The sequence below is a fragment of the Cololabis saira genome, chromosome 2, assembly GCF_033807715.1.
Source record: "Cololabis saira isolate AMF1-May2022 chromosome 2, fColSai1.1, whole genome shotgun sequence".
Taxonomy (NCBI): domain Eukaryota; kingdom Metazoa; phylum Chordata; class Actinopteri; order Beloniformes; family Belonidae; genus Cololabis; species Cololabis saira.
The window spans coordinates 14,392,081-14,415,907 of NC_084588.1; the positions used below are offsets into that span (position 1 = coordinate 14,392,081).

The 23,827-nt window shown below is 43.4% G+C and overlaps 1 protein-coding gene across 1 annotated transcript; it reads right to left on the reverse strand.

The window, feature by feature from the left end:
* Positions 1 to 3,149: 3,149 nt before the first annotated feature.
* Positions 3,150 to 22,417, reverse strand: cdhr5a (cadherin-related family member 5a). The gene is made up of 14 exons (XM_061709077.1): positions 22,327 to 22,417; positions 20,354 to 20,526; positions 16,062 to 16,121; positions 15,860 to 15,949; positions 15,689 to 15,775; positions 13,992 to 14,096; positions 13,716 to 13,901; positions 13,016 to 13,106; positions 12,384 to 12,481; positions 12,064 to 12,270; positions 9,793 to 9,906; positions 9,620 to 9,686; positions 7,750 to 7,907; positions 3,150 to 5,143 (listed from the first exon to the last, which is right to left on the reverse strand). The coding sequence occupies exons 1-14, from the start codon at positions 22,415 to 22,417 to the stop codon at positions 4,550 to 4,552; spliced, it is 2,121 nt and encodes a 706-aa protein (XP_061565061.1). The 3' UTR covers positions 3,150 to 4,549.
* Between the last annotated feature and the right edge of the window lie 1,410 nt (positions 22,418 to 23,827).

Sequence of the window (23,827 nt, forward strand, 5' to 3'; positions counted from 1 at the left end):
AACAGCAGAACATTAAAAAAAAAAACAACTTTGTTTCAAAATATAAAAGCTGGTGCAAGAAATAAATCACAACCAGGGAAGCAAAACCTTTGACCCAAAGTTTTGTTTTTATTATTCCCTCAAATCCTTTACAGTAACTTTAAAGTACAAAACATCAACTATACACAGATATTAGTGTAACCAACATAAGTTATTTCAGCTGTTTAGAACTGTGTAAAGTTCACATTTTCCACTATCAGTTTAGTAGCGCTTGAACAGAATCTCCAAGAGTCGTGGCTGCACAACTCATCACCTGCATCACCACAGGCAACATCTTGAAAAACCTTTAAAATATAAAGTCAGTTTCCTGGAAATTCAGCTGGAAAAAAATCCATAATGTGAAACAAGGATTTATTTTTATTTTTTTTTTTGTCTTGGAAGCAGATAATTAAATATCTAACACAAATCCCCAATCATTACCAAACTCCTAATGAAGTGCTCTTTATAAGTGTTAAAACATCAGCTGATTGCTTTATGGTTCAGTTTTACTCATTGAAGCCGAACAGCAGCGACTGATGGAGCTGAATCTTTATTTTCTTATTGTACAGGGTTAATTTTGAATGAACCTACAAAACATTGCTGTCAGTTTGAGGGGAGGGGGCATCAGCTAAATTAACACAATGTAATCATTACAGAGGTTCACTACCTAAATTATTTAAAAAGTGGGATTTTTATGCTTCCCCAAATACTGTCCAGCTACTGGGACCTGTCGGTTTAGGAAATGTTTAATCAGTCAGAAGTCATCTAACATTGGATCCTCAGCTTCTGCACCTCCTCCTCCTATGATGAGGTTCTCTCAATGGTGTAATGGTGGGGGTTGGGAGTTGTGTCGGGCAACACGTAGTTGTGACAGAGCCACGAGCATGAAACCTCTCACCACAGGGAGAGGTTCTGTCCTTTTCCTTTCTCCCACTGGGTAACCTCTAACCGAAATCAACCCGGAACTAAAGGTCATGAATGACGGTTAAGGTGACATCCATCTTTGTTGCTCCAATCAAGCAACAAAATTCCAACTTCATGGAAATGAAAGTTGCAGTTCCTACAGCGACCACTGGGGTCTGGCTTCAAGACGGAGTCAATTTCCACTGACCTCCATGTTAAAATGTCCAACTTTCCCGCAGACAACATATTTTCTGTCTTATACAAAAAACAGTTTTGATCTCCGTGGTTAAATTTCACATCCACGACAAACATCTGAGGATGAAGGTTGTTCCCTTTGTAGCTCATCAGGTAAAGTGATATGAAATGAGAGCTGCCGTTGTAAATGTGGATCAGCTGAGGGAGCTGGAACCACAGCAGATCGTTTAAGGACTCTTTCGGGCTGCACTCTGCTGGGACCTTTCTGTCAATCATCCCGTGACCCTGGTACGACCTGGCGGAGCTACAGCAAGTCCCAGTCGTTTGAGAAGCGACACTTGAAATGAGGATGTTTGGACAAATTTGATAAAAATGAATATTAATTAGCATTACAGGTTAGCATAAGCTAAGTCAGCCAAGCTAAAATGTCTAAATGCGACTGAAATAAGCTGGTCGTGCTCCAGCCGGGTTCCCAGGCCTGGTTGTCACATGGCACCGTGAAATACAAGGAAAACAAGGCTTCAAAAGCACTACAATGGGTGATGTCACACAGGGTTTATCCAGTTCTTCTTTTACAGTCTATGGTTCTAACAGCATAAGAACATTTAACGCTGCAAAAACATCACCAACAATGTTCCACATTGGAACTAAATTTGACATTTTTCCTCAGAGAGATAACTTAAAAAAAAAAAAAAAAAAAAAAACAGTTCCGGTTCATCAACAATAACTTTGTAGTTTTCTAGTCGGTCATGTGACCTGTCAGGTGGATCGCTGAACTGTAAGAGCACAGTGACGCTCCTTCACCGTGAAACAGGACTGGTGCCGGTTCCAAGAGTGACGACTTGATCCAAACAGGGCCCAAGTTTGTTAAAATATCCACAATAAATCGGTCTCTGGATCATATCTTACAACATTTTAAAAGTTTAACACAACACAAACTATGTTACATATTTGAGAGTTAATTTCCAGTCCGAGATGTGCAGTAAGTTGAAGCGTCTCAGCCTCGGTCGTTTCAGTTTCTTCTCCAGTTTTACAAAAGTGAAATTACTCAAAGTTTAAAAAGTAATACACTTGAATTATTATCTGCTGAGAAGGTATCAGACTACTATCGTGAGTATATGAGGCAAAGATGGAAATCAAAGATGCCTAAAAACTCTGAACCCAAGTGACCAACTTTGTTGGTATCTTTCCTTTAGAGAAAGAAAAACCCTCATTTGTAAATAAATAACCTCAAACTGACAAAAATAATAATTTACTGAAAACTGGCTAATGAAAGCTAGACATCACTTCTGAATTGTGGTTCAAAATATTCACGAAAGAAATGAAACTGGTTTGGACGTAAAAAATGGTTCCCAAGATTTTGAGTCTTTTTATTTTTAGGTACCAACTAATTTGTTTATTTATCCATCCATCCATCCATCCATCCATCCATCTTCTTTCGCTTATTCGTTCCCGGGTCGCGGGGGCAGCAGCCTCAGCAGGGATGCCCAGACTTCCTTCACCCCAGACACTTCCTCCAGTTCTTCTGAGGGGAGTCCGAGGCGTTCCCAGGCCAGCCGAGAGACATAGTCTCTCCAGCGTGTCCTGGGTCTTCCCCGGGGTCTCCTCCCGGAGGGACATGCCTGGAACACCTCCCTAGGGAGGAGAGACATGCCTGGAACACCTCCCTGGGGAGGAGGGACATGCCTGGAACACATCCCTAGGGAGGAGGGACATGCCTGGAACACATCCCTAGGGAGGAGGGACATGCCTGGAACACATCCCTAGGGAGGAGGGACATGCCTGGAACTCCTCCCTAGGGAGGAGGGACATGCCTGGAACACCTCCCTACGGAGGAGGGACATGCCTGGAACACCTCCCTAGGGAGGCGTCCAGGAGGCATCCGGTACAGATGCCCAAGCCACCTCAGCTGACTCCTCTCAATGTGGAGGAGCAGCGGCTCGACTCCGAGCTCCTCCCGGGTGACCGAACTCCTCACCCTATCTCTAAGGGAGCGTCCAGCCACCGTGCGGAGGAAACTCATCTCGGCCGCTTGTATCCGCGATCTCGTCCTTTCGGTCACTACCCAAAGTTCATGACCATAGGTGAGGGTAGGTGCGTAGATTGACCGGTAAATCGAGAGCTTCGCCTTTCGGCTCAGCTCCCTCTTCACCACGACGGTCCGGTACATCGAACGCATAACTGCGGACGCTGCACCGATCCGTCTGTCAATCTCCCGCTCCATCGTTCCCCCACTCGTGAACAAGACCCAGAGATACTTGAACTCCTCCACCTGAGGCAGGACTTCTCCACCCACCCGGAGAAGGCAGGCCATCCTTTCCCGGTGGAGAACCATGGCCTCGGTTTTGGAGGTGCTGATTCTCATCCCTGCCGCGTCGCACTCTGCCACAAACCGCCCCAGCACATGCTGGAGGTCCCGGTCCGATGAAGCCAACAGGACAACATCATCTGCAAAAAGCAGAGATGAAATCCTGAGGTTCCAAACCGGATCCCCTCCGGCCCCTGGCTGCGCCTAGAAATCCTGTCCATAAAAATTATGAACAGGACCGGTGACAAAGGGCAGCCCTGCCGGAGTCCAACATGCACCGGGAACAAGTCTGATCTACCGATCATACAGAGACCGGACAGCCCTTAATAGAGGGCCCCGGACTCCGTACTCACTGAGAACCCCCCACAGAATGGCACGAGGGACACGGTCAAATGCCTTCTGCACATCCACAAAACACATGTAGACTGGTTAGGCAAATTCCCACGAACCCTCGAGCACCCTGCGGAGGGTATAGAGCTGGTTCAGTGTTCCACGACCGGGACGAAAACCGCATTGTTCCTCCTGAATCCGAGGATCAACTATCGGCCGTATTCTCCTCTCCAGTACCCTGGCGTAGACTTTCCCCGGGAGGTCAACCAAGACAGCCCTACGACATCCAGAGACTTGAGGTATTCAGGGCGAATCTCATCCACCCCCGGTGCCACTGAGGAGCTTACGAATCACCTCAGTGATCTCGGCTTGGGTGATGGATGAGCACGCCCCGGGTTGAGGAGATCCTCGAAGTATTCCTTCCACCGTCCGACGATGTCCCCAGTCTAGGTCAACAGCTTTGTTGTTGTTTATTTATGATTATGTTTAACCACAATTCAAAATCAAAGCCTAGTTTTCATTAGTCAATGTTCAATAAATTATCTATTTAAGTTGTTTCAGTGACCTTTGATGGGTTTTCTTCTTTTTAAAGGAAGGGTATGAACACATTTCTCCATGTCTGTGTCAGGTTCGTACTTGTGTCACTGTGTTCCAGCATACTCACATTAGCAGATAAAACTTTTTGGATCCTTGGTTCTGTTCAGAGATGTTGGGAGTATCCTGCTGGACTCCTGAGGGCTCTGCTGAAAGAAAAAAACTCTAAAACCAGCAATGTTGTTGTGCGTCTGACCGCCGTCAGCGCTCCTCCTCCTGCTCTCCCTTCTCCTTGTCTGAGCTGGCGTCTCCAGGGTCCTTCTGCTCGCTGGGTTCTGAGTTCTGGCTCTCCGGCCCCCCCTCAGGCTCTCTTACGGGGGCAGCTGGATCTCTCACAACTCCCTCCATCTCCACCTCCAGCTCCTCCTGAGTCTCCTCCTCCACCCGGCCCACGCTGTCCGGGATGATCTCCACCTCGATGTCCGAGGAGTCCTCGCTCTCCTTGAACGACACCGTTTTCTGGCCCTCCCTGCGGCGCCGCCTGGTCAGGATGGACCTCATGCTGTACTCCTCGTCCACGTCTGCTCTGAGCCTCCGGCCGGGCCTCACCATGGGGCTGCCCTTGGGAACGTGGTTGGTGTAGATGCCGCAGGCGGAGCAGTGGTGGCTGCGTCTCTCCAGGGGGAGGACCCGGCTCCTGGGCTGGGGGAAGGTGCTGCGCCGGGGAATTGGGTTGGTCCAGCGCCGGGCGCTGCCGCGGCTCTGGTCGCCCTCATTCTGGAAGCCGTCGTTGGTGTACTGCAGGGAGTCCCTGTGGCCGGACCGGGGCTGCTCCTCCACGCAGGGGCCCAGGCACTGCAGGCAGGAGAGAGGCCCCACGTTAACACGGCAGAAGCTTGAGGGATACAGTTGTTCAACATTACACATGTGATCCAAAGGTCATTTGAAGCTTTGTAACTCGGAGCTCCTCTGTGGGTTTGAGGGGCTAAATATTCATAAAAGTTGCAGGAGGAGCTCTAGGCGTTAAACATCCCAGTTAGACTACGTTCACACTGCAGGCCTTAATGCTCAATTCCGATTTTTTCCCATATCCGATTTTTTGTGTGTGGCTGTTCACATTATCTTTTAAAATGTGTCCTATATCAGACTCGAGTGTGAACGCATCACGGCCCTGAACTGACCTGCATGCGCAGAGGAACAATAACAAAGACGTCACACGCAGCACGCCATGAAACGGCGGTAAACATTGAGGCAACAGAAGTGAGCGTACAGTACATGGGTATATTTTGAAGTTGTTGTGTGGTGTAAGGCGACGAAACTGTGAGCAAGTGTTAATGAAGAGGAGAAGGAGGAGAAAGAAAGCCGCATTTTTAATAATGGCTTTTTGTGGAGCGAAGGCTGCCTCGTCTGTAGAGAGGTGTGTGTGGATGCGGACTCGGAGTCAGGAGTGGTGGGATCATGATATGCTCTCAAATACGGACCGGTTACGATAAGACCCCTCTAATTTAGCTTGTATAGTAGTGTTCCCCCAAATACTTATAAGGTCCAAGACCTCACTGTCCCTCCACTGATTAGTTCCGTCACCGCTATCCTCCATGTTTGTCTTGACCTTTTCCGATCGCTTCCGAGTGACTCCCGCCCCCGCCAGCGCAGTATTATGACAACGGTCGCTCTCAAGTGACGTCAAAGTTGCATTAATTCCGACCTGGCTGTTCACACTGAGGTGGCATTGCAAAACATCAGACCTGTATCCGATTTAGAACCACATATGGAAGCGACCTGAATCTGATTTGAAAAGATCAGATTCCATGTGACTTGTGCTGTTCACACTGTCATAAACAAATCAGATCTGAGTCACAGATGAGCAAAAAATCGGATTTGGGTCATTTGGGAACTGCAGTGTGAACGTAGTCCTCTAACATCAAAACTAGCAACGCAGCAAGGTTCCTGCGTGTTCTTTATCAGAGATAAAACAAGTCTACACCTGTTGTAAGGAGGAGAGCACAGAGCCCCAGAACATAAGAAAACATCTAACTCTAAACGCTTCTTTGTTCGTCACTAAAATCTAAGCCTGCTTACCTCAAGAGAACTCCAGCTGTTTCTAACGGAGGTGCGTTTCATTTGCTTACCCAGTAGTCCAGGTCATTTGTGATGATATTATAAAAGGAGTCAATACATTAATATTTTTCTTGGAACAAATCATCCATCCATCCATCCATCCATCCATCCATCCATCAACCATCCATCCATCCATCCATCCATCCATCCATCCATCCATCCATCCATCCATCCATCCATCCAATCTACTCTGCTCCTCTTGTCAACTTGTCATTCTGGGAATGTCTGGATAATAAACTCACCTTTGATCAGCACACCACGGACATTCGAAAAAGAATCCAACAAAGACAGTCAGCCATCTGCAAACGTAAAGGACTACGATGCAGCCCACCTCCTGTTACTAATCTATCAAAGCATAATTCAACCCATCCTCCTGTACTGTTCCACATATTTCCTTAATATGCTCTCTGTCATCAAACGGGCCAAACTCACACGCATCACACACACAGCTGCTAAAATCATCGGTCTCCCCACAGCCAACCTCACCGAACTAAATAACACGTCCATCCCTCGCCCAGCGAACACCAGAGCAAAGACATCACTCACCCACTGAACCATATCACAACCCTCAGATCGAAGGAACAGATCCATTAAGTTCAGCAGGGCCTGATCCCTGCAGCCATAGCTGCCCTGAACAGCAGCCCCGCTGATATGTCTGTCTGCTTTTGTGCTGTCATTTATGTCGTCATGCATGTCATTTATTTATTGTTGGTGTGTATGTAGTGTCCGTTGTTGCTGAGACAAGAAATGTACTGTTAGTGAAGGCAAATCTCCCTACAATACAAATAAATCAAATCAAAACTTGGTTTTCCATCAATCATCTAAAAGCATTTGTAAGTAAACTTCCATTAAAGAAAACAGAACCCACAGTAGCCACTAAAGAAACTTTAAACTGACAAAAGTAGTAAATTATACCTTAGTAAATAATAATTTAGTATAAATTAACTACTGAAAATCAGACATCGCTTCAATCTTGAAGAATACACACACACACACACACACACACACACACACACACACACACACACACACACACACACACACACACACACACACACACACACACACACACACACACACACACACACACACACACACACACACACACACACACACACACACACACACACACACACACACACACACACACACACACACACACACAGTATATAGAAAGCGAGAAATCTATAAAAAAAATATGGTAAGAGGGCAAGAAAAAACATATATATATATATATGCAGTTTATTTTTTTCCGTTTTATCTCATCTCTTTCTGTTTGGGGTTTTTGTTTTTTTTTTTGATTTTTTTACATAATTATATACATTTCTGTGAAGGAAACTGACCTGACATATATTTTCAAGGCTTCCCTTTTTCCACAAGCGTGAAATCAAGAAGCCGATCACGATGACACACAGGACGAGCAGAGCGGCCATGACGAGGCCCAGCAGCGCCATGTCGCCGGGGCGGTAGCCGATGTTTGAGGGGGACGGGACGCTCACGGCTGCAGAGGAAAACACCCGGACAACAACCATGAACATTCAAACTGGAAATGGAGACGTTTCCCAAAGAATTAATCCATAGATAATAAGCATGTCCGTTGGGATTAAAGGATTTGAACTAAGGATTTTTATGGTCATTTTGACTAATTACTGAAAATGAAAGAGCTGTCTGGGCAAATCTGCAAAAATAATAAGGTAACAGAGTGTGCAGGTCTTAAGTTAATAACACGGTTCAAAAATCTAAATTCACTTGAATTTGTGGATCAAAACCATCGCTTTTAAAAACATTTGAACACATGAACCCAACCGTGTTCTTTTTCTGTAACATTTGGATTGAAATTTATAAAAATCACAGTTAATCAAGTGGCAAATGTGGATCGAAAACCCGTTGCCAGATGCCCAAAACTAAATCGTACAGCCTAGGGAGCCCAAAACTCTCATTTCACGTAACAACATAACAACGTAACAACATAATGGCGAATATGTCCATGTGTGATAGAAAGTGAGGATAAAATAAATGAAACGTGACAAAACACCAGATACCAGTTGTGAAAAAATACTCGCTTTTTGAAAGGGATTGTGAAATTATTGTACACTTTTGACTATTCAAACGTCATACAAAGACGATAATTATCGTACATTACACTGATCGAAAACCAACATTATTTTCAAGAAAGTATTTCCAAGAAATACGATAAAACATTCAGGAACCAGCGTCCTGCATGTTTTAGATGTCGTTCTGCTCTAACACACCTGACTCAAATGACTGGATCATCATCAGCTTTTCGTCAACATCTACACAAGTCCATTGACGGCCCACTAACTTGATCCAGGTGTGTTACAGCAGAGCAACAACCAAAACATGCCGGACACTGGTCCCTGAGGACCAGGCTTCATCCGCGTTAACTTCCTGTGTTCTCGTCTAGGGCAACTCTGCATATTGTTTCTAAAACCGTCGTAAAAATAACTAAAATCCTCAAAGAATCCTTTTTTCACTAGTATTTTTTGAGGACATAAAATGGTCATGGCCTCTGTTTCTGTTGGGTTTTATCTTCTTGCGCTTTTTTGGTTCTTTAGTTTCGGGCTTGTGTTTGTTACTTGTTTCCTGTTTTATTTTGAAAGCCTGTGTCCTTGTGTGTTTCGTCCTTGATTGTCCTTGTCTTCCCAACCTCCCTGCTGGTCCGTTCTGCTTGTTTTCTATCCTGGTTTAGTTTGCACCCTGTTAGCCTTTTTGTTGTTTTCTTTGGGATTACCTGTCTGTGCAACACTTTTTTATTAAATAGAGTACTTTTATTTAGAGTTTCCAAAAGTAGGATGGGAGGCAGAGACCAGAACCAGCTCCCAGTTAGGGTTCGGGATACAGACCCCCTCTATAAGATGGGGTTAAAAACTTTGACGAGTTTATGGTTAACTCTGGTTGGGCTGTCTTGGAATATCCTTTTATGCTGTTTTAGCATAGACGTATCCAAAAGAACTGGATAAACCCTCCGTTACGTCACAACATGTTTTCAGTTTTTTAAGCCTCTCGCTGGTCTTACTGCACGCCACCGTGTTGGTAGGAACTGATGCAACTCATGAAGGCTGTAAAAAGCTGCTGTACATCCCAGATATCCCTGGACTAATCTGTGTTTGATGGTCTCTCTAACATAAAGGTCTGTTTGTGAGGTAAAAATGGTAGCAGTCAGTAAAACATCTGGAGTAGTGATGGTCTCACCAGGAATGACCCGGACGGACAGCGCTGCCGTTCCAAACTCGCTAGTCGTCCCGTCCACCGCTCGGAGCTACGGGAAATCAAGGCTTTAAAGCTTACATACATGCTTTACAGCAGGAATCAAAAGACAAACTGTAAAATGTGATGGACATTGAAGCAGCTGCGGTGTTAGTCACCTGAAGTGCAAACGACTCCGTCTTCACGACTCTCTTCAGGATCACAAAACCGTCGGCAGTCACGTTGACGTAGCTGCTGTACTGAACTTCATACTTCACATCCGGGTTCACACCCTGACACAAACCCATAAAAACACAAAAAATAAAATATTATGGACGATGAGCATCTGGTGAAGGCACTGCAGTTCATCAAATCGCCAGTAGGGGCATGCTCCAAAAGCAAGATATTTACAGCATAGTGGAAAAATACCATGACTGCTCTTTGAGGGGTGAATTATTATGCACTGGATAATTAAAATATTACCAACCAAATATACGCATAAAAAAGTGTATAATTTTATGAATAGCAGCTGTATTGTTATTACATAGCTAGCTGTCATCACTTTACCTACTCAACACTTTTGGTGAACTTGATTTCTGAGCTCTGTGTAAGGACCCAAGGGAACAAATTCACTCTCATTTAGAAGATGATTGTTGTGTTGCTAGTTACTAACAAACCCTGAAAATGGGCTGTGGGTTGGTTTTTAAGGGTCAGGGTCCAATGGCCACTAGCCTTTGCTATGACAGGTGACAAGCAAAGCCTAGCAGCAGGATGACTGGTGGCCTGTCCAGTCAGGATGGCCTGCACCCAGCTGGCCAACATCTGGCTCCAACCGAGACGCCAGCGTGACCCTTCCAGGTTAGTCAGCTGGACCACAGCTAACATCGGCCATCCAGCTAACGGCTGAGAGAGAGCAGTAGCTCCCACTGAGCTCTAGTGGTCCTCGTTTCATGTTGGTATGGAAATAGTTGGTCAGAATGAATGTAAAATAATATCAGCACTATAGGTTAAAAGGAGCTAAACAAAACTAAAAGTTAAAACTGAACTAATCTAGGCGTGTGGTAACTGAGGTAAGGTGGGCGATGGCAGCTCCTTCAGGTCATGCCAAATGACATCTGCCACACGACCTTTCCTTCTAGAAGTGCTTGAAACAAACGAGAGAAGGACTCTGGTTGTGCGAGAGAGAGGAGGAGGACATGGAAGAACCGGGGGAAGTGGCTTTGTCCTATGAAAGGAGAGGCAGGTGTTTGGTCCACCCCTGTAGTGCTGTGATGGGTACGTGCTGGTACAGCACCTGCTGTCAAAGCTGTGGAGTCTCCTCACCAGGGTCTGGCAGAGAGGCAAAGTTTCCAAGCTGCAACTGTCAATTCCTAAATGTCATTGCCAACATAAATTGGAAGTGGATCCAGTCTGTTGCCTACAGGGATGAGCTTGGTCTTTGCCTAACTGACCTTCAGGTCTAGCTTCGTGGGCTCCTCTTCGTAAGCGATCAGCGTATCCCTCAGCTGATCAAGGGTGGCAGAGAACAGCGTGGTATCGTCTGCGTATTCCAGGTTGACGAGATGATAGTTGTCAAACGACACGCCGGATACCTGCTTACGCAACTTCGTCGTGTGGTAGTCGATGGCGTAGTCCAGGAGGTCAGGGGCTGTCTCATCGGTTGTTGATGAGGAAAGCGGTCTGATTCATTCTCGTTGACATGGACGCAGCTCTCTGCTTCGCTATAAAGCCACTGGGCGAGCAAGACGAGAGTGATGCTCCTGAACTAGCAAGAGATGAGCTTGTGGCCTTTCCGGTTTCAGAAGAGAGCACGATGCCACGTTGCCGGTCGTTTGTGCCACTTCAATTAAAGGCCATATTACTCGTATCGTTTACTACCGTATTTTCCGCACTATAAAGGCGCACCTAAAAGCCTTTAATTTTCTCAAAAACCGGCAGTGCGCCTTATAATGCAGTGCGCCTTATATATGATCATTACGGTAATTTCTGTTACTGTAGTCAGGGGGATTGTGGGTAAGGTAGTTGGTGTCGCCAAAGTAATGGCGCTAAAAACATCAGGAATCATCTCAGACGTTCAAGACAACAGCAGCGACGCTGACTTGCATAATGACGACTTTGACGAGACGGAGCAAAGCTGCTTTTTATTTTGTTAATAATGTTTGACATACAGTACTTTTCTTGTTTTTTTTTTTTTTTGCATTTGCTGTAGGATTTTGTAGCATTTCCTGTAGCGCAGCTCCATCAGGTAGATGCTAACTCAACCCCAGCCACTATAGTACGGTATTTTACCATATATTTAGTGCGCCTTATAATGCGGTGTGCCTTATAGTGCCTTATAATATGGTAACTGTGTGACTGAACAACTAACAAAAGTATTGAATCCAGATTCTGAGAAGGAATCATTACATTAATGAATCCCTTTTTTAACAGTTTTCATAAAGCTCACTCACGCTGGCAAAGTCCTCGTCGCGTGCTCGGACCCTGAAAGGTCGGTTGGTGCTTCGGTCTCGGAGGATCATGCTCTCCGGGACAGAGTTGCTGTAGATGAATCCTTCGTATCGCTCTCTCTCAAAGCGAGGAGGGTTCCTGCTCTTCTTCAGCACCTCGATGGTCACTTGCGTCAGTGCAAACTGATCTCTGTTGGTCACCTGTGACGCCTGACGACGAGCAGAGGAGACATACGAGTCTGAATGTTTCAGGTGTTGAATGTGTTACAGTAGTCAGCTGATCTTCAGGGTCACCACTGTCAATTCTTTATACATGTTTTTACCATTACAGTGAGGGTTATTGGGCCAACAATGTCAGCAGGTTTAGTCATTGTGATGTTCCCCGTTTCCTCGTCAATCTGGAATATGCTTCCTTCATTTCCTGGTGATGAAAGAAAACAACATAAACAACAAACAACACAAACTTTAGACCAGCTTCTGAAATTATTTCCGTTGAAATAGCAAACAATTTAATATTTTACTTCCAATACATTTCTTATTTACAGGATTATAACAAACCTTTGTTAGCAGTGTAGGAACTTTTAACACCCTGTGACTCCACCCCCACGAGATGATTACACAACTGAACACATCTGAGTATGTTTGTTGGTTTATTTTATTTAAATGATCTTAAAAAGAGTCTTAAGAAGGTCCATTTAATTTACAATCCCAGCTCCAGCTAACCTTTGTTTTGTAAATTTGACTATTTAAATTGACTCTTTATCTAAATTGAATCTGAGCAGGTAGCAGAGGTGGCTCTGTGGCTGCAGCGGCCCAAATCATCAGCCTTCCACCACCGTGCTGGACAGTGATGAGAGGTGATAGACTGAACATTTGCCACTCAAAGATGAAGCTAAATATTCTGCAATAGATCCTTGGTTTAAAAAAAAAAATTAAATGTTCCTTGATTTCAAACCTCGCATTATCCTGTAGCTGATTTGCTCGCTCCGATTTCTGTCTCCATCTTTGGCGAACACTGGACCGGGCTCCAGAACCAACGGGCCTTCCTGTTGGTTAAAGAGGACACATCACAAACCCAAACGAGACCATTATTCCCCCTCGCCGTCTTTAACTCCAACCTAGTTTTTTACTACTATTTTATTGCTTTCTTTTTTGTTTAAACTTTAAATCATGCTTTTATTTATGTTTTATTTTGTTTTAATATCTTTGTAAAGCACTTTGAATCAAGTTGTTTTTTTGTGCTACAGAAATAAACTTGCCTTGCCTTCATTTATCATTTAACCATCAAGACAACGATGAAAAGTTGTCAAATTTGATTTAATTTTGCCTTAAATTTCTAGGACGACTTTTCCTCTAGATGCAGTCTTTCATTTTTGGCTCAGAGACAACATTCCTGGTCAGTTCGGAGCCATCCTCAAAAGGTCAACCGTTTCCTAAAGTTCAGAGTGTCATTAAACAGCAGGCATCTGCTCTGCTGAGACTCTTTCAATGTTCCAGTTTTGAACTTACAAACCTCTTTGTAGCTGAAGTACAGCAGGTGTTTTATAAATGCTCAGACTTGCATTTCACAAGTCCAGGGACTCTTCAAAGTTTTCTGATCAACTGAGGTGAGAGAAAGGTCAGATAAATTCAGCGCGTAAATGTCAGACACTGACCTCCTTCTCCGTGAGGTTGACTTTGCCTCTGTAGCCGGTGGTCACGCACAGTTTGGCCATTCCTAAGCTCATCTTTGTACACGGCTGAAACCACGGAGGTCGATTATCCACGTCCTTCACGTGCACTGTGATGGTGGCCACGGATGTGAAGAACGGCTGGTCAGATGCTGAGCCGTTGAACGTGTCCTGGAAGAAGAGACGCAAGTTTTGAGAAAAGAAAAGAATAAAGAAAAGCAGCAAGCACCTAGATGTTGTTCGAGCAGGTGATTGACGTACTCGAACATGCAACACCAGAGAGATGTTCTGAATCACGTCATAGTCCAGGATGCTTTTGACAAGCATCTTTGGTGAGTTTATGTTCTCCAGCTTGAAGTATTTGTCCTGAGTTTAGAGACAGAAAGAAGACAAATGTTCTGTTAACAGAAAAACTACAGCTGTACATCAAAATAATACCAATTACTCTAACAGCCGAGGCTTTCCCTTTAAGTAGGTATTATATGTGATGTGGTTGTGATTTAAATAAGCATCAGCATTCCATTTTCAAGACTGAAGCAAACATGGAAGTAACAAAAGTTGCAGTTCATCTAATGACCACTAGGGTTGGCTCCAACAGTTAGTCGATCTTCAGTGACTTCCATGTTAAAGTGTCTAAGGCCCCGTTTACACGTAGCAAAAGCGGTGGCGTTTTCATGCGTTTTGGCCGTTCGTTTACACGAAAACGAAGCTCAAAGTCACCAAAAACGATCATTTCTGAAAACTCCGGCCAAAGTGGAGATTTTCCAAAACTCGTTTTCACGTTTTCTTGTAAACAGAGGGAAACAGACATTTAGGCCTCGGAACGTCACATTATGAGACAGAAACGTCACCAGCATCATGTGTGCGACCTGTGTTTACAATTTGTTTGGCCACCGTCAATATTTTCTTGTATTTTACCTGTTTTATATTCTAAAGTCACACTCAAAAGTAACTCCACTTCTCTGTCACTCCAAACGAAAGACTGTCGTTCCGTCTTGGAAGTAACTGGCATTGAAGGCTGATTTATTGTTCCGCGTTACACCAACACAGAGCCTACGGCGTAGGGTAGGCGGCGACGCCCACCGTACGTAGGCTACGCCGTCGATTTAACGCGGAACCATATTATTCAGGCTTCACACGTGTCATTTGTTGATGTTTTTTTCCAGGACTCCGATTGGCTAGCATGACTTTATGCTTCTCGTTACACTGCCCCCTGTAGGTTTGGCTGCTCATAGCACCTTAACAGCGTATTTATGCGGGTTTGTGTAAACTAGGATATTTTTCAAAACGTAGAGGGGGAAATATCCGTTTTTGTAAATACCCGGCTATGTGTAAACGTGGCCTAACTTTGCATCAAAAACAAACATATTTGCACTCTGGTTCATCCATGAATCTGTACAGCAGGTGAATATTTTTTTTTATCTTATCAGTTGAAATTAAATAAAGCAACAAATCTATGTAAATTAGGAACATGGGCTTTGATTGGCAGTTGCCACAGCCAATGGTTAGTTCTCATCACTTTTGCAACTTAGCGCTTAGCTCTGCACTGACTTCTGAGCTATGAGTAAAGACCTAAGAAAGCATAGTCATTCCTACTTTAAAGATACATACATGTTGTTGTGTTGTTAATTTAAAAAAAAACAGGCCATGGTGACTGGCTGTAAGTTGGTCTGGAAGAGTCCAAGGACGAAGCTTAGCTCTCTCTCTCTATTTCTCGCTCTCAGGCTTTTAGTCCTTGTTGAGAAGAAAATGTTGATTTATTTGTTATTTTATTTCTATTTATTGATGATTTTAGTGATTGTGGAGTATGCACACCTGCATAACATAAACAACCGTATTATTCTTATCTTTAAATCATCCCCTATTTTGTCACATACATTTTGTTGCTGTTTAATTTGTCTTCTTCTTTCAGATCCACTTTGCACAATTCATTCTCTAAAACAAAGAGACAGACTTACCATTTTAGATTCTAAGCGATAGTACAATGGCTCTGAATCAACATCAGTCGCCTTTATCAATCCAACGCTGGTGTTGACGGGGGTCAGCTGCAGGACACAGAACTCAAACAGTCAAAGCAGAAACATGAACACAAGCATCTCTGTGAAACAGGGCAGAACAACACTGCTCACCTCATTCACATCCAGCACATAGTGGTCTTGAGCAAAATTCGGCGGGTTGTCGTTCACATTTTCAACCAAAACCTCAACAGACTCGTTCACCTTGAGCAGAGAAAAGCATTGGCAGGAATAACTCAGTCTGAATCCAGAAAGAAATGCTTCAAACTATGAAAGTGTTTCCAAGCTTCTTTGTGATCAGATTGTAGATACTCACAGATGTGGAGGCAGCTCTGCTACACAACACCCAAACCACCAGAGTTGGACTGGACAGTGTCTACAAAACACACAACATATGATGTTTTCATATTCAACCTAGGTCATGGTGAGAAAGCTTCTCTGCTGATTAGGAATGGGCGATATTTTACCGTTCACGATAAACCGTCACGAAAATTTCTCAAGGTAAGAATTTGTCATCTCGAGGTAAAAACGATAAATTCCCGTTGATGATGTTTTTGTGTAAAGCTGATTTATGGTTCTGTGTTAAATCGAAGCACAACGTACTTTACGTGAAGAAAGGAAGGAAGGAAGGAAGGAAGGAAGGAAGGAAGGAAGGAAGGAAGGAAGGAAGGAAGGAAGGAAGGAAGGAAGGAAGGAAGGAAGGGAGGGAGAAAACAAGGAAAGGAGGAAGGAAGGGAGAAAAGAGGAAGGGAAGAAGGAAGGAGAGAGCAGAAGGAAGGAAGGAAGGAAGGAAGGGAAAAAGGAAGGAAGGAAATGAGCCTGAAAGAAAGAAAGAAAGAAAGAAAAGAAAGAAAGAAAGAAAGAAATGAGCCAGAAAGAAAGAAAGAAAAAAGGATAAATTCCCGTTGATGAGGTTTTTGTGTAACAAACATGGCGGATCTGAGAGTGAGATAGATTTATAGTTACAAAGGTGGAGTTGAATTGGTATTTTTTTTATCGTCATTTTTATTGTTATCGGGATAAATGCCAGAAATTATCGTGATACATTTTTTAGTCCATACCGCCCATCCCTACTGCTGATGTTTTATTACCATTAAGGTGTCTGAGCAGAAAGAACACGCATTAATTTCCACTTCTATCTCCTTGGTGACATCTGTTCAAACCAAGCAGCTGAAGCTGTTGCAGAAGTAGAGAATTATAGTTCCCTCACTGACCACAAGAGACGGGCTCCGAATGTGAGTCCAGCACATATTAAAGTGTCCAACTTTGCAGCATAAATAAACATATTTACAGCCTGGTACAAAAAAGGGATTTGGTCTCCATGGCTAGATTGCACAACCATGACAACTGTAGGGGGGTGAATATTTTTGTACCTCATCAGTTAGAATTATATTAAACAGCAACTTTTTGAGTAATTAGTGTTGTGGTCTGATAAGTGACTGCATTACATCTGTGGTATCAAACAACAAGCTGTCATCAATACCTACTCTGCATAAAGATCCTTATTAAATAAAAAGGCTATTAAATGTACTAACAGACAACGCAAAGGGCTCTTGACAGAAAAAAGGGTCCCAAAGTGAAGGTGGCTCTGCTGCTAGCTGGAGCTAACTGGACGAGAAATTACCATTAGCCTTTTAGCTGGTAGTTTAGCAGACTGTTAATTTTCCAGCTGATAGTTTCACAGATTAGTTGCTAGCTCAGCCAGTAGCCCATTGACCTGAAGCTGAACCAACAGCAACTTTTCTGGTCAAAGCAGCTGATTCCTGGCTTCAAAAGCGCTCTCCAGAAAACCTCCAGATGACGTCACATCCAGTCTATGGCTCAAACACATCCTTTGTAAACCCATACGTAGTGGTGTGGGGTTTCTGTGGGGGGTGACGTCCAGGGAACAGTCCCAAGAAAAACTAATTTACACAGCTGCAGCAAATCTCTAATTAGTTTCTACCTTTAATGCAGTAATGGTCTGCAACCTGGAAGTTGACAGAAGCTGTTTCTGAATCTACATACTGCACATATACCGCAGTTTATAGTATATACTACATACTGTCCCAGTGGCAATCGTGGTCTGCATAGTATACTTAGTATAGGCTATACTTTAAAAATGACAATGTCGTATGATGGTTGTTACTGGTTCTGTCATGGTGCTCCACTGCATCATGGGATACAGTATGCTATGTAGACTGGTCAGTTGCAACTTCAAAATTGTACCCAGGAGTACAACAATTACATACTCTGGACATCTTCACATACTTCAAACTGTGTACTACACTTTTAAACCCTGAGTAGCAGTTGTGTGTATTCTGCATATTTTAAATTCTTGTACAATCTTTTGCTGTATTTTAGGTAGGTAAAGGCCTCGTATAAGCCCCTTGGGCTTCTTGCCTCAGCCTAGCACATTACCAATCTCTTTTTTACATTTGTATGTTACTTGTTCTGTTTTTTATACTGTGCTGAATAAATAAATCTAAATCTAAATCTGTGATGGCTCATTTGAGCTGTGAATAAAGGCTAACAGCATCATCATTCATATTTTAAATTGGATAGATTTCTTTGGGTATTTTGACCACCGTGACTAACTGTGAGTTGGCCCGGAGGTCCAAGGAGATTGCGCTAATCAAGTGTCAACTATACAAATGGGTAATTTCTGATCTTGCTGGTAGCTCCACTGATACCATGGATTGGTTGAAGGAGGTAAGATCCACGTTAGATGAATTCAGTGGAAGGATCCTGCTGAAACCTCCAGTTAAACAACGTGCAACCCTGGACTACATAGGTCTAACCTAAATGAGTGACCGTGGGATCCCACCAGAGCTCTGCTTGTCGTTTGACAGCACTTGTTTTACATGTTCTCTTGGTAGCAACACTTGAAATGGCGATGTTTGGAAAGAGATTTGACAAGAATTAATATAATGTCATATTAATTACCATCATGGGTTAGCATAAACTAAGTCAATGAAGCAAAAATAGCTAACTGTGACAGAAATGAGATGAGTGTGCCCCACTCGACTTCTCAGGGCCAAGGACCAAGGACTAGATCTTGAACGGGTCAGGGATTACTGATGATGATGATGATGATGATGTACCTGAAGGTTTGTGCTGTTTCATAACCATTACCACTAGGCCCCGAGAGCCAGAGAACTGAGACTGGCCATGTGTCTTTGGTTCCCAACGGACTTCTCTGGGAAAAATCACCAGTACCTCTGTATTTATGTACTTTAACCATGAGGTTACTATCTGAGTTAGACCGAAATAATAGTAAGCTGATAACAAAGACTTGATAAATGGCTAAACTTCAATGAATTTAATGATAATTTGTATGCAAAATGGTCAAACGTACATCTCTGGGGTTCCTATGAAGAGTAACAAATCGAAAAATCAACAGCACGATAATTTCAACCGAACAAAAAAGCTTTAGACTAAATATTAAATGGTTCTCATGACATTTCTTTGCAGCTGTGTAATATAGCTGAACCAAACGTTTTCATAATGCACCCACAGAGTGACTGAAAATACATTTTCCATCTTACTACTGCATAAATAAATTGAGTAGGTAGTTAGAGGTTTGCTGCAGCTGTGCTGAATTAGTTTCTCTGGGCACCATTTCCCTGAACCACAGCCCCAGCTGCAGCTGATAAGAAACCACACACCAACTAAACACTGAACAAGTTTAGGACTTTGCCCTGTTTGTTATTATTTACTGTATTTGCTCATTACACAGCAACCTGACACTTTTGAAGTATTTATACTTGAAAAACTCCACCTGGAAACAAGGAAAAATAACTGCTGCAGGTCATTTTATATGAATGTGACAATAATGATTGATGGATTGTTCTGTTTTTGGTTCAGGGATGCATTTTCAGCTGCATGATGGAGCACATGACAGCTGTCCAGATGTGAAACCAACATCCAACTCTGTTCATCCTGATGACTTTTGCTCTGGAGTCTACTCACTGGTCAGTTATTGATTTATTTGATACTCTAAAGACAATGTGCTGCCAAACTGAAAACTGTGATTGACAGCTACTCTGAGTGAGGTCGTCATGGAGTCACCTATGGACCAAAGGAATCATTTATGATGTCAACAAACTGCTTCTTTCCTTACGTTTTTGTTTTATTGAGTGATTTAACATCCAAAACAATCAGACCTCATAGTTAAACAGGCCGTATTATGTTTTTCCATGTTTTCTGACATAAATAAAATGCTACAACAATGAATTATCATCTAACACGTGCCTAGAAGCTCAACAAAATGAAGTGTACGTGTTACTTTTCAGTCGGTTTGTTGAATGCACAAGAAATGGGATTTGAGAAGTCTCACAGACGCCAGGATGCGAGAAGTTCACCGGATGGCTGGCTCTGTGTTCCATAAAATAGAGAGGAATTTCCTTATAAGGTATAAGGTTTAGGGAACTAAAACCTCAATGAGCAATTAATTAACATCTGGCCACATCGGTTTTGACATTTTCCCTTCACAAATCACCGGTTTTTGAAGCACACCATGAAAATGTATTAAAAGTATTTCTCCCCTGATAATAGCTAGAGCAGACTCCCTCAGCAGGATGTAGAGGATACAGAAGATGGACAGATGGCTCTGATTAGTGGGATTACCTCATAATCCAGGCCCTTCTTCACCATCAGCACATTCCCTTTAATGTAGAACAGATCTTCTGGGTTCACCGTGACTTTCAGAGTCACTTCACTGATGGAGATGATCTTCACCACCTGGACGTCTGCCGTGTTGTTTTCCGGGACTGTTACAGGGCCAGGAGGCACCGTGCACACTGGGGGAGATGATTCAGAGAAACAGATCAGTGACTCAGCTGTTAAGTGATGGTCCTGTGAAGAAAAAACCCTAAAACCTGCTCCTTCAACCACTTAAGTTGACAAATAAATGAAATGGTTGGATCGGTCAGTTGGGGAGCAGCTGAACCTCTCCATCATTCAGTAATATTTCAAACCCCCGTCATTTACATGGAACATGTCCAGAAAATGGGATTTCTTTAGATCTGTTTAAATCCAGTCCTTTTAACTCCCCAGTTATGATACTCAGTTTATATAAGTTTCAAGAGATGAAATCAAGTGTGTGTTTTGACGATGGCGAGTCTTTTGTCAGGTAGTGATGGTCACCTGTAGACTTTTCTTGTACCTGCGTCTCTGAAGTAACACTCTGGTCCGCTCTTCCTGAGCAAACTCACCCGTCTCAGGTTAGTAGGATACCTTCTACAGACTGCATTTCTCACATCTTCTCAGAGACGTTAACCAGGATGAATATCACAAGTCATCGAAGGCTGCCTAGGACTCGTTCATCGGTTTTATCGGTCATTCTTGAGGCGTTTCTCTGCCTGTTTTGGATCATCACTCGTGACCTGCGACTAAGGCCGACATTTCCCACCAGGGTGTTTGTTTCACTCCAGGATGCCCTCACAGTCGCCCACATGAAAGATCTGGATGCAGCTAAGGATACCCAGACCATAACCAAGCCCGCTTTGAAAGCTCAGTCTTCCATCGTTGGACTCAACTTCCCAAAAAGCTCCAGTTCCACCTCATCAGCTGAAAAAACAAAGAACTCCCCCCAACTTTGTGGCTTGTCAATATGTATTTATGTTAATTCTAGTGAGTTCTACTGATCTACCTCAACATGTAGCGATGTACCTCTTCATCTAACATCCAGATGATCCTTCTGATCAGCCTGGGGAAGCATTTCGTCACGGAGCAGCTTCCTGAACAAAGTTGTCTACAGTCCCATGGTACCATCTCCTTCTTAATAGCATTAGACTCCACATGAAGCTGCTTGGAGGTGGTGTCATATCCTTAAACTTCAGGTGTGTGTACGTGTCTCCCTGAGCTCCTCAGACACCTTTCTCTTTTAATGCCATTGATAATGCCATTATGTACAATCATTTATGAGATACCAACTAATCTGTTTGGGCTACTTGACCTTTAAAATAAACTATAAACTTTGTCCTTTCCTACTGTCATGGGTTTCCTCTCACACATACTGAAGGCAGGTCATTACACATGAGGCCACAGCTGTTGATTTAGTACTTTTTGAAATAAATTAAACATTATGTTTATGTCAATGAGTAGTAGGGGTCCCAACAAATGTGTCTATGTTCAGACGCCTGAATCAAGGCGACTGGACATCCTTTGTTTGGTTCCTGAAGATGTGAGACGGTGAAACGTCTTCAGGAACCAAGAAAAGGAAGTCCAGCTGTGTTTCTTCAAGAAGCATCCTGACCTGGATGACTGTGAGTCCATGCCAGCGTGCATCCTGTTTGTTGGTGATCTGGTAACGTTTTTCCTGTTTTCTGCTCAGCTTCTGCCGTTGCTTCACTGAACTTCACTGACAAGGCCCAGAAATGGGAGGAGGTCGCAAAGCAAACGAGATGAAGCAGTGATCTGTTTCGTTTCTAGTCAAACCTCAAACCTAAAGATCTCCCCAAAAGTCACTTCTGAGAGGTCACAGACAAACAAACCTGCCGAGACGACTACTTTGGAGATCAGCTGACACAGCCGTCCCCCGCGCAGCCCTCCACCACTGACCGGTGGCGACTTCCACCTCTGGTCACGGATCTACTCACGTCTTTGAGCCCAGCAGTCTGTAGAAAAGCAGACGGCGACGACGCATCCGAGGAGAACGTCCACAAGTTTGCTCTTCGATTTCAGTTCCATGTCCTGATCTCAGAGGCAGCAACAAATGAAGTCCCGAGGAGGATGAGGAGCCCGTGGTACCAGCTGGTACTCGGCCACATAATGCCCCATCTGTGCTGCCCGGCGAGTGGGAGTAGACTACAGTCGCAGTGTTTGTGACTTCATCTTACGGGCACATATTGCATGAAGAGCCTGCCAGAGGCAGACTCGCAGCCTCCCACCAAAATACTTGCATCTCTTTTAGCTGGACGGCTCATTTTGTACTGGTGGCCCAGATGCATTCTGGGAGGAATCCAGCAGCTGGAAACATTTCTGACATGTTCAGACCTGGTTTAGTGGGCTTCTTGTTGTGAAAATCACAGGTAATGACAGAGAATGTGCATCTGAAAGGGCAAACGAAAGCTTGCTCAAAGTTTTTGTTTCTGTGGAAGTTTAAACGACCAACAAATGACTTCCAAAAACCATAAAGTAAAAGATTTCAGCTCTCGTATTCAGCCGGTCTTTCACTGATAGTCACAGTTGGACACAAAAGTCAAGGCTTTGTAATTTCTCGTTTGTTCTCCCAGCAATCAGGAATCTAAATAATGTTTTCCAATAAAAGACTGTTTCCTCTGTTTTGTAAGGTCATTTTGAAATGAGAGCTCACTGAAACTGCTGAGGTCACGCTGAGATCCCAGAAACCCAAAACAGCAGCGAGAAGTACTTCAATCAATCAATCAATCAAATTTTATTTATATAGCACCTTTCGTCCAAGTACATGAAATACAAGGTGCTTTGACATTTTGATTGAAAAATAAGCATAATAAACAAATAGAAACTGGGAGACCAAAAAGATAAAAACTGGGAGACCAATGCACCCTGACATACAATATAAAATATATAAAATTTATAAAGAGATAAAGGTTCAAGGATTAAGGCTAAAAAAAAAGAAAAAAAAAAAAAACTTGCAGAGTTGGCTGTTTAAGCCGGCTGACGGTAAAATGATGTACAGGCTCTTCGTAATGTCTCCACTCCTCCACAAACGTTAGCAAAACCTCTGGTGAGTCTTCACAAAATCCAGCATCAGATGTTTGAAAAATGAACTCCAAACAAGACGAGTGAGGAGTCGAGTGAATGTTTTGACACAAAAGAGAGTGAACAATTGCTTGCAAAGGGTAAAGATCGTTCATTTGTCGACCTGTTTCCATGGCATCACTAGGAAATGAAAACATGGATCAGACATCACACATGATCCTCATCAATACCCGGTGTCAAGAGGCCTTTTGGAGAATGTTTTTATTAAAGGAACAAATGGTTTTTCATTTAACTGCCTAGATGAACCCAAGATTTTAAATGTAAAATGATATTTTAGTCAGTTCAACGTGAATACAAATGTCCAATCAACATATGAAATCAATATGACAAAGATAAAAACGGTTCACTTAAATCAGC

Excerpts from the sequence above, each read along its gene's own strand:
- cdhr5a (XM_061709077.1), bottom strand. The coding sequence starts at position 22,417 with ATGGAACTGAAATCGAAGAGCAAACTTGTGGACGTTCTCCTCGGATGC. Across the intron at positions 14,097-15,688 it reads ATCGCTTAGAATCTAAAATG|GACAAATACTTCAAGCTGGA; the intron begins GTAAGTCTGTCT and ends CTCTAAACTCAG. Across the intron at positions 7,908-9,619 it reads GTCCGTCCGGGTCATTCCTG|CCGTGAGCGTCCCGTCCCCC; the intron begins GTGAGACCATCA and ends TTTCCTCTGCAG.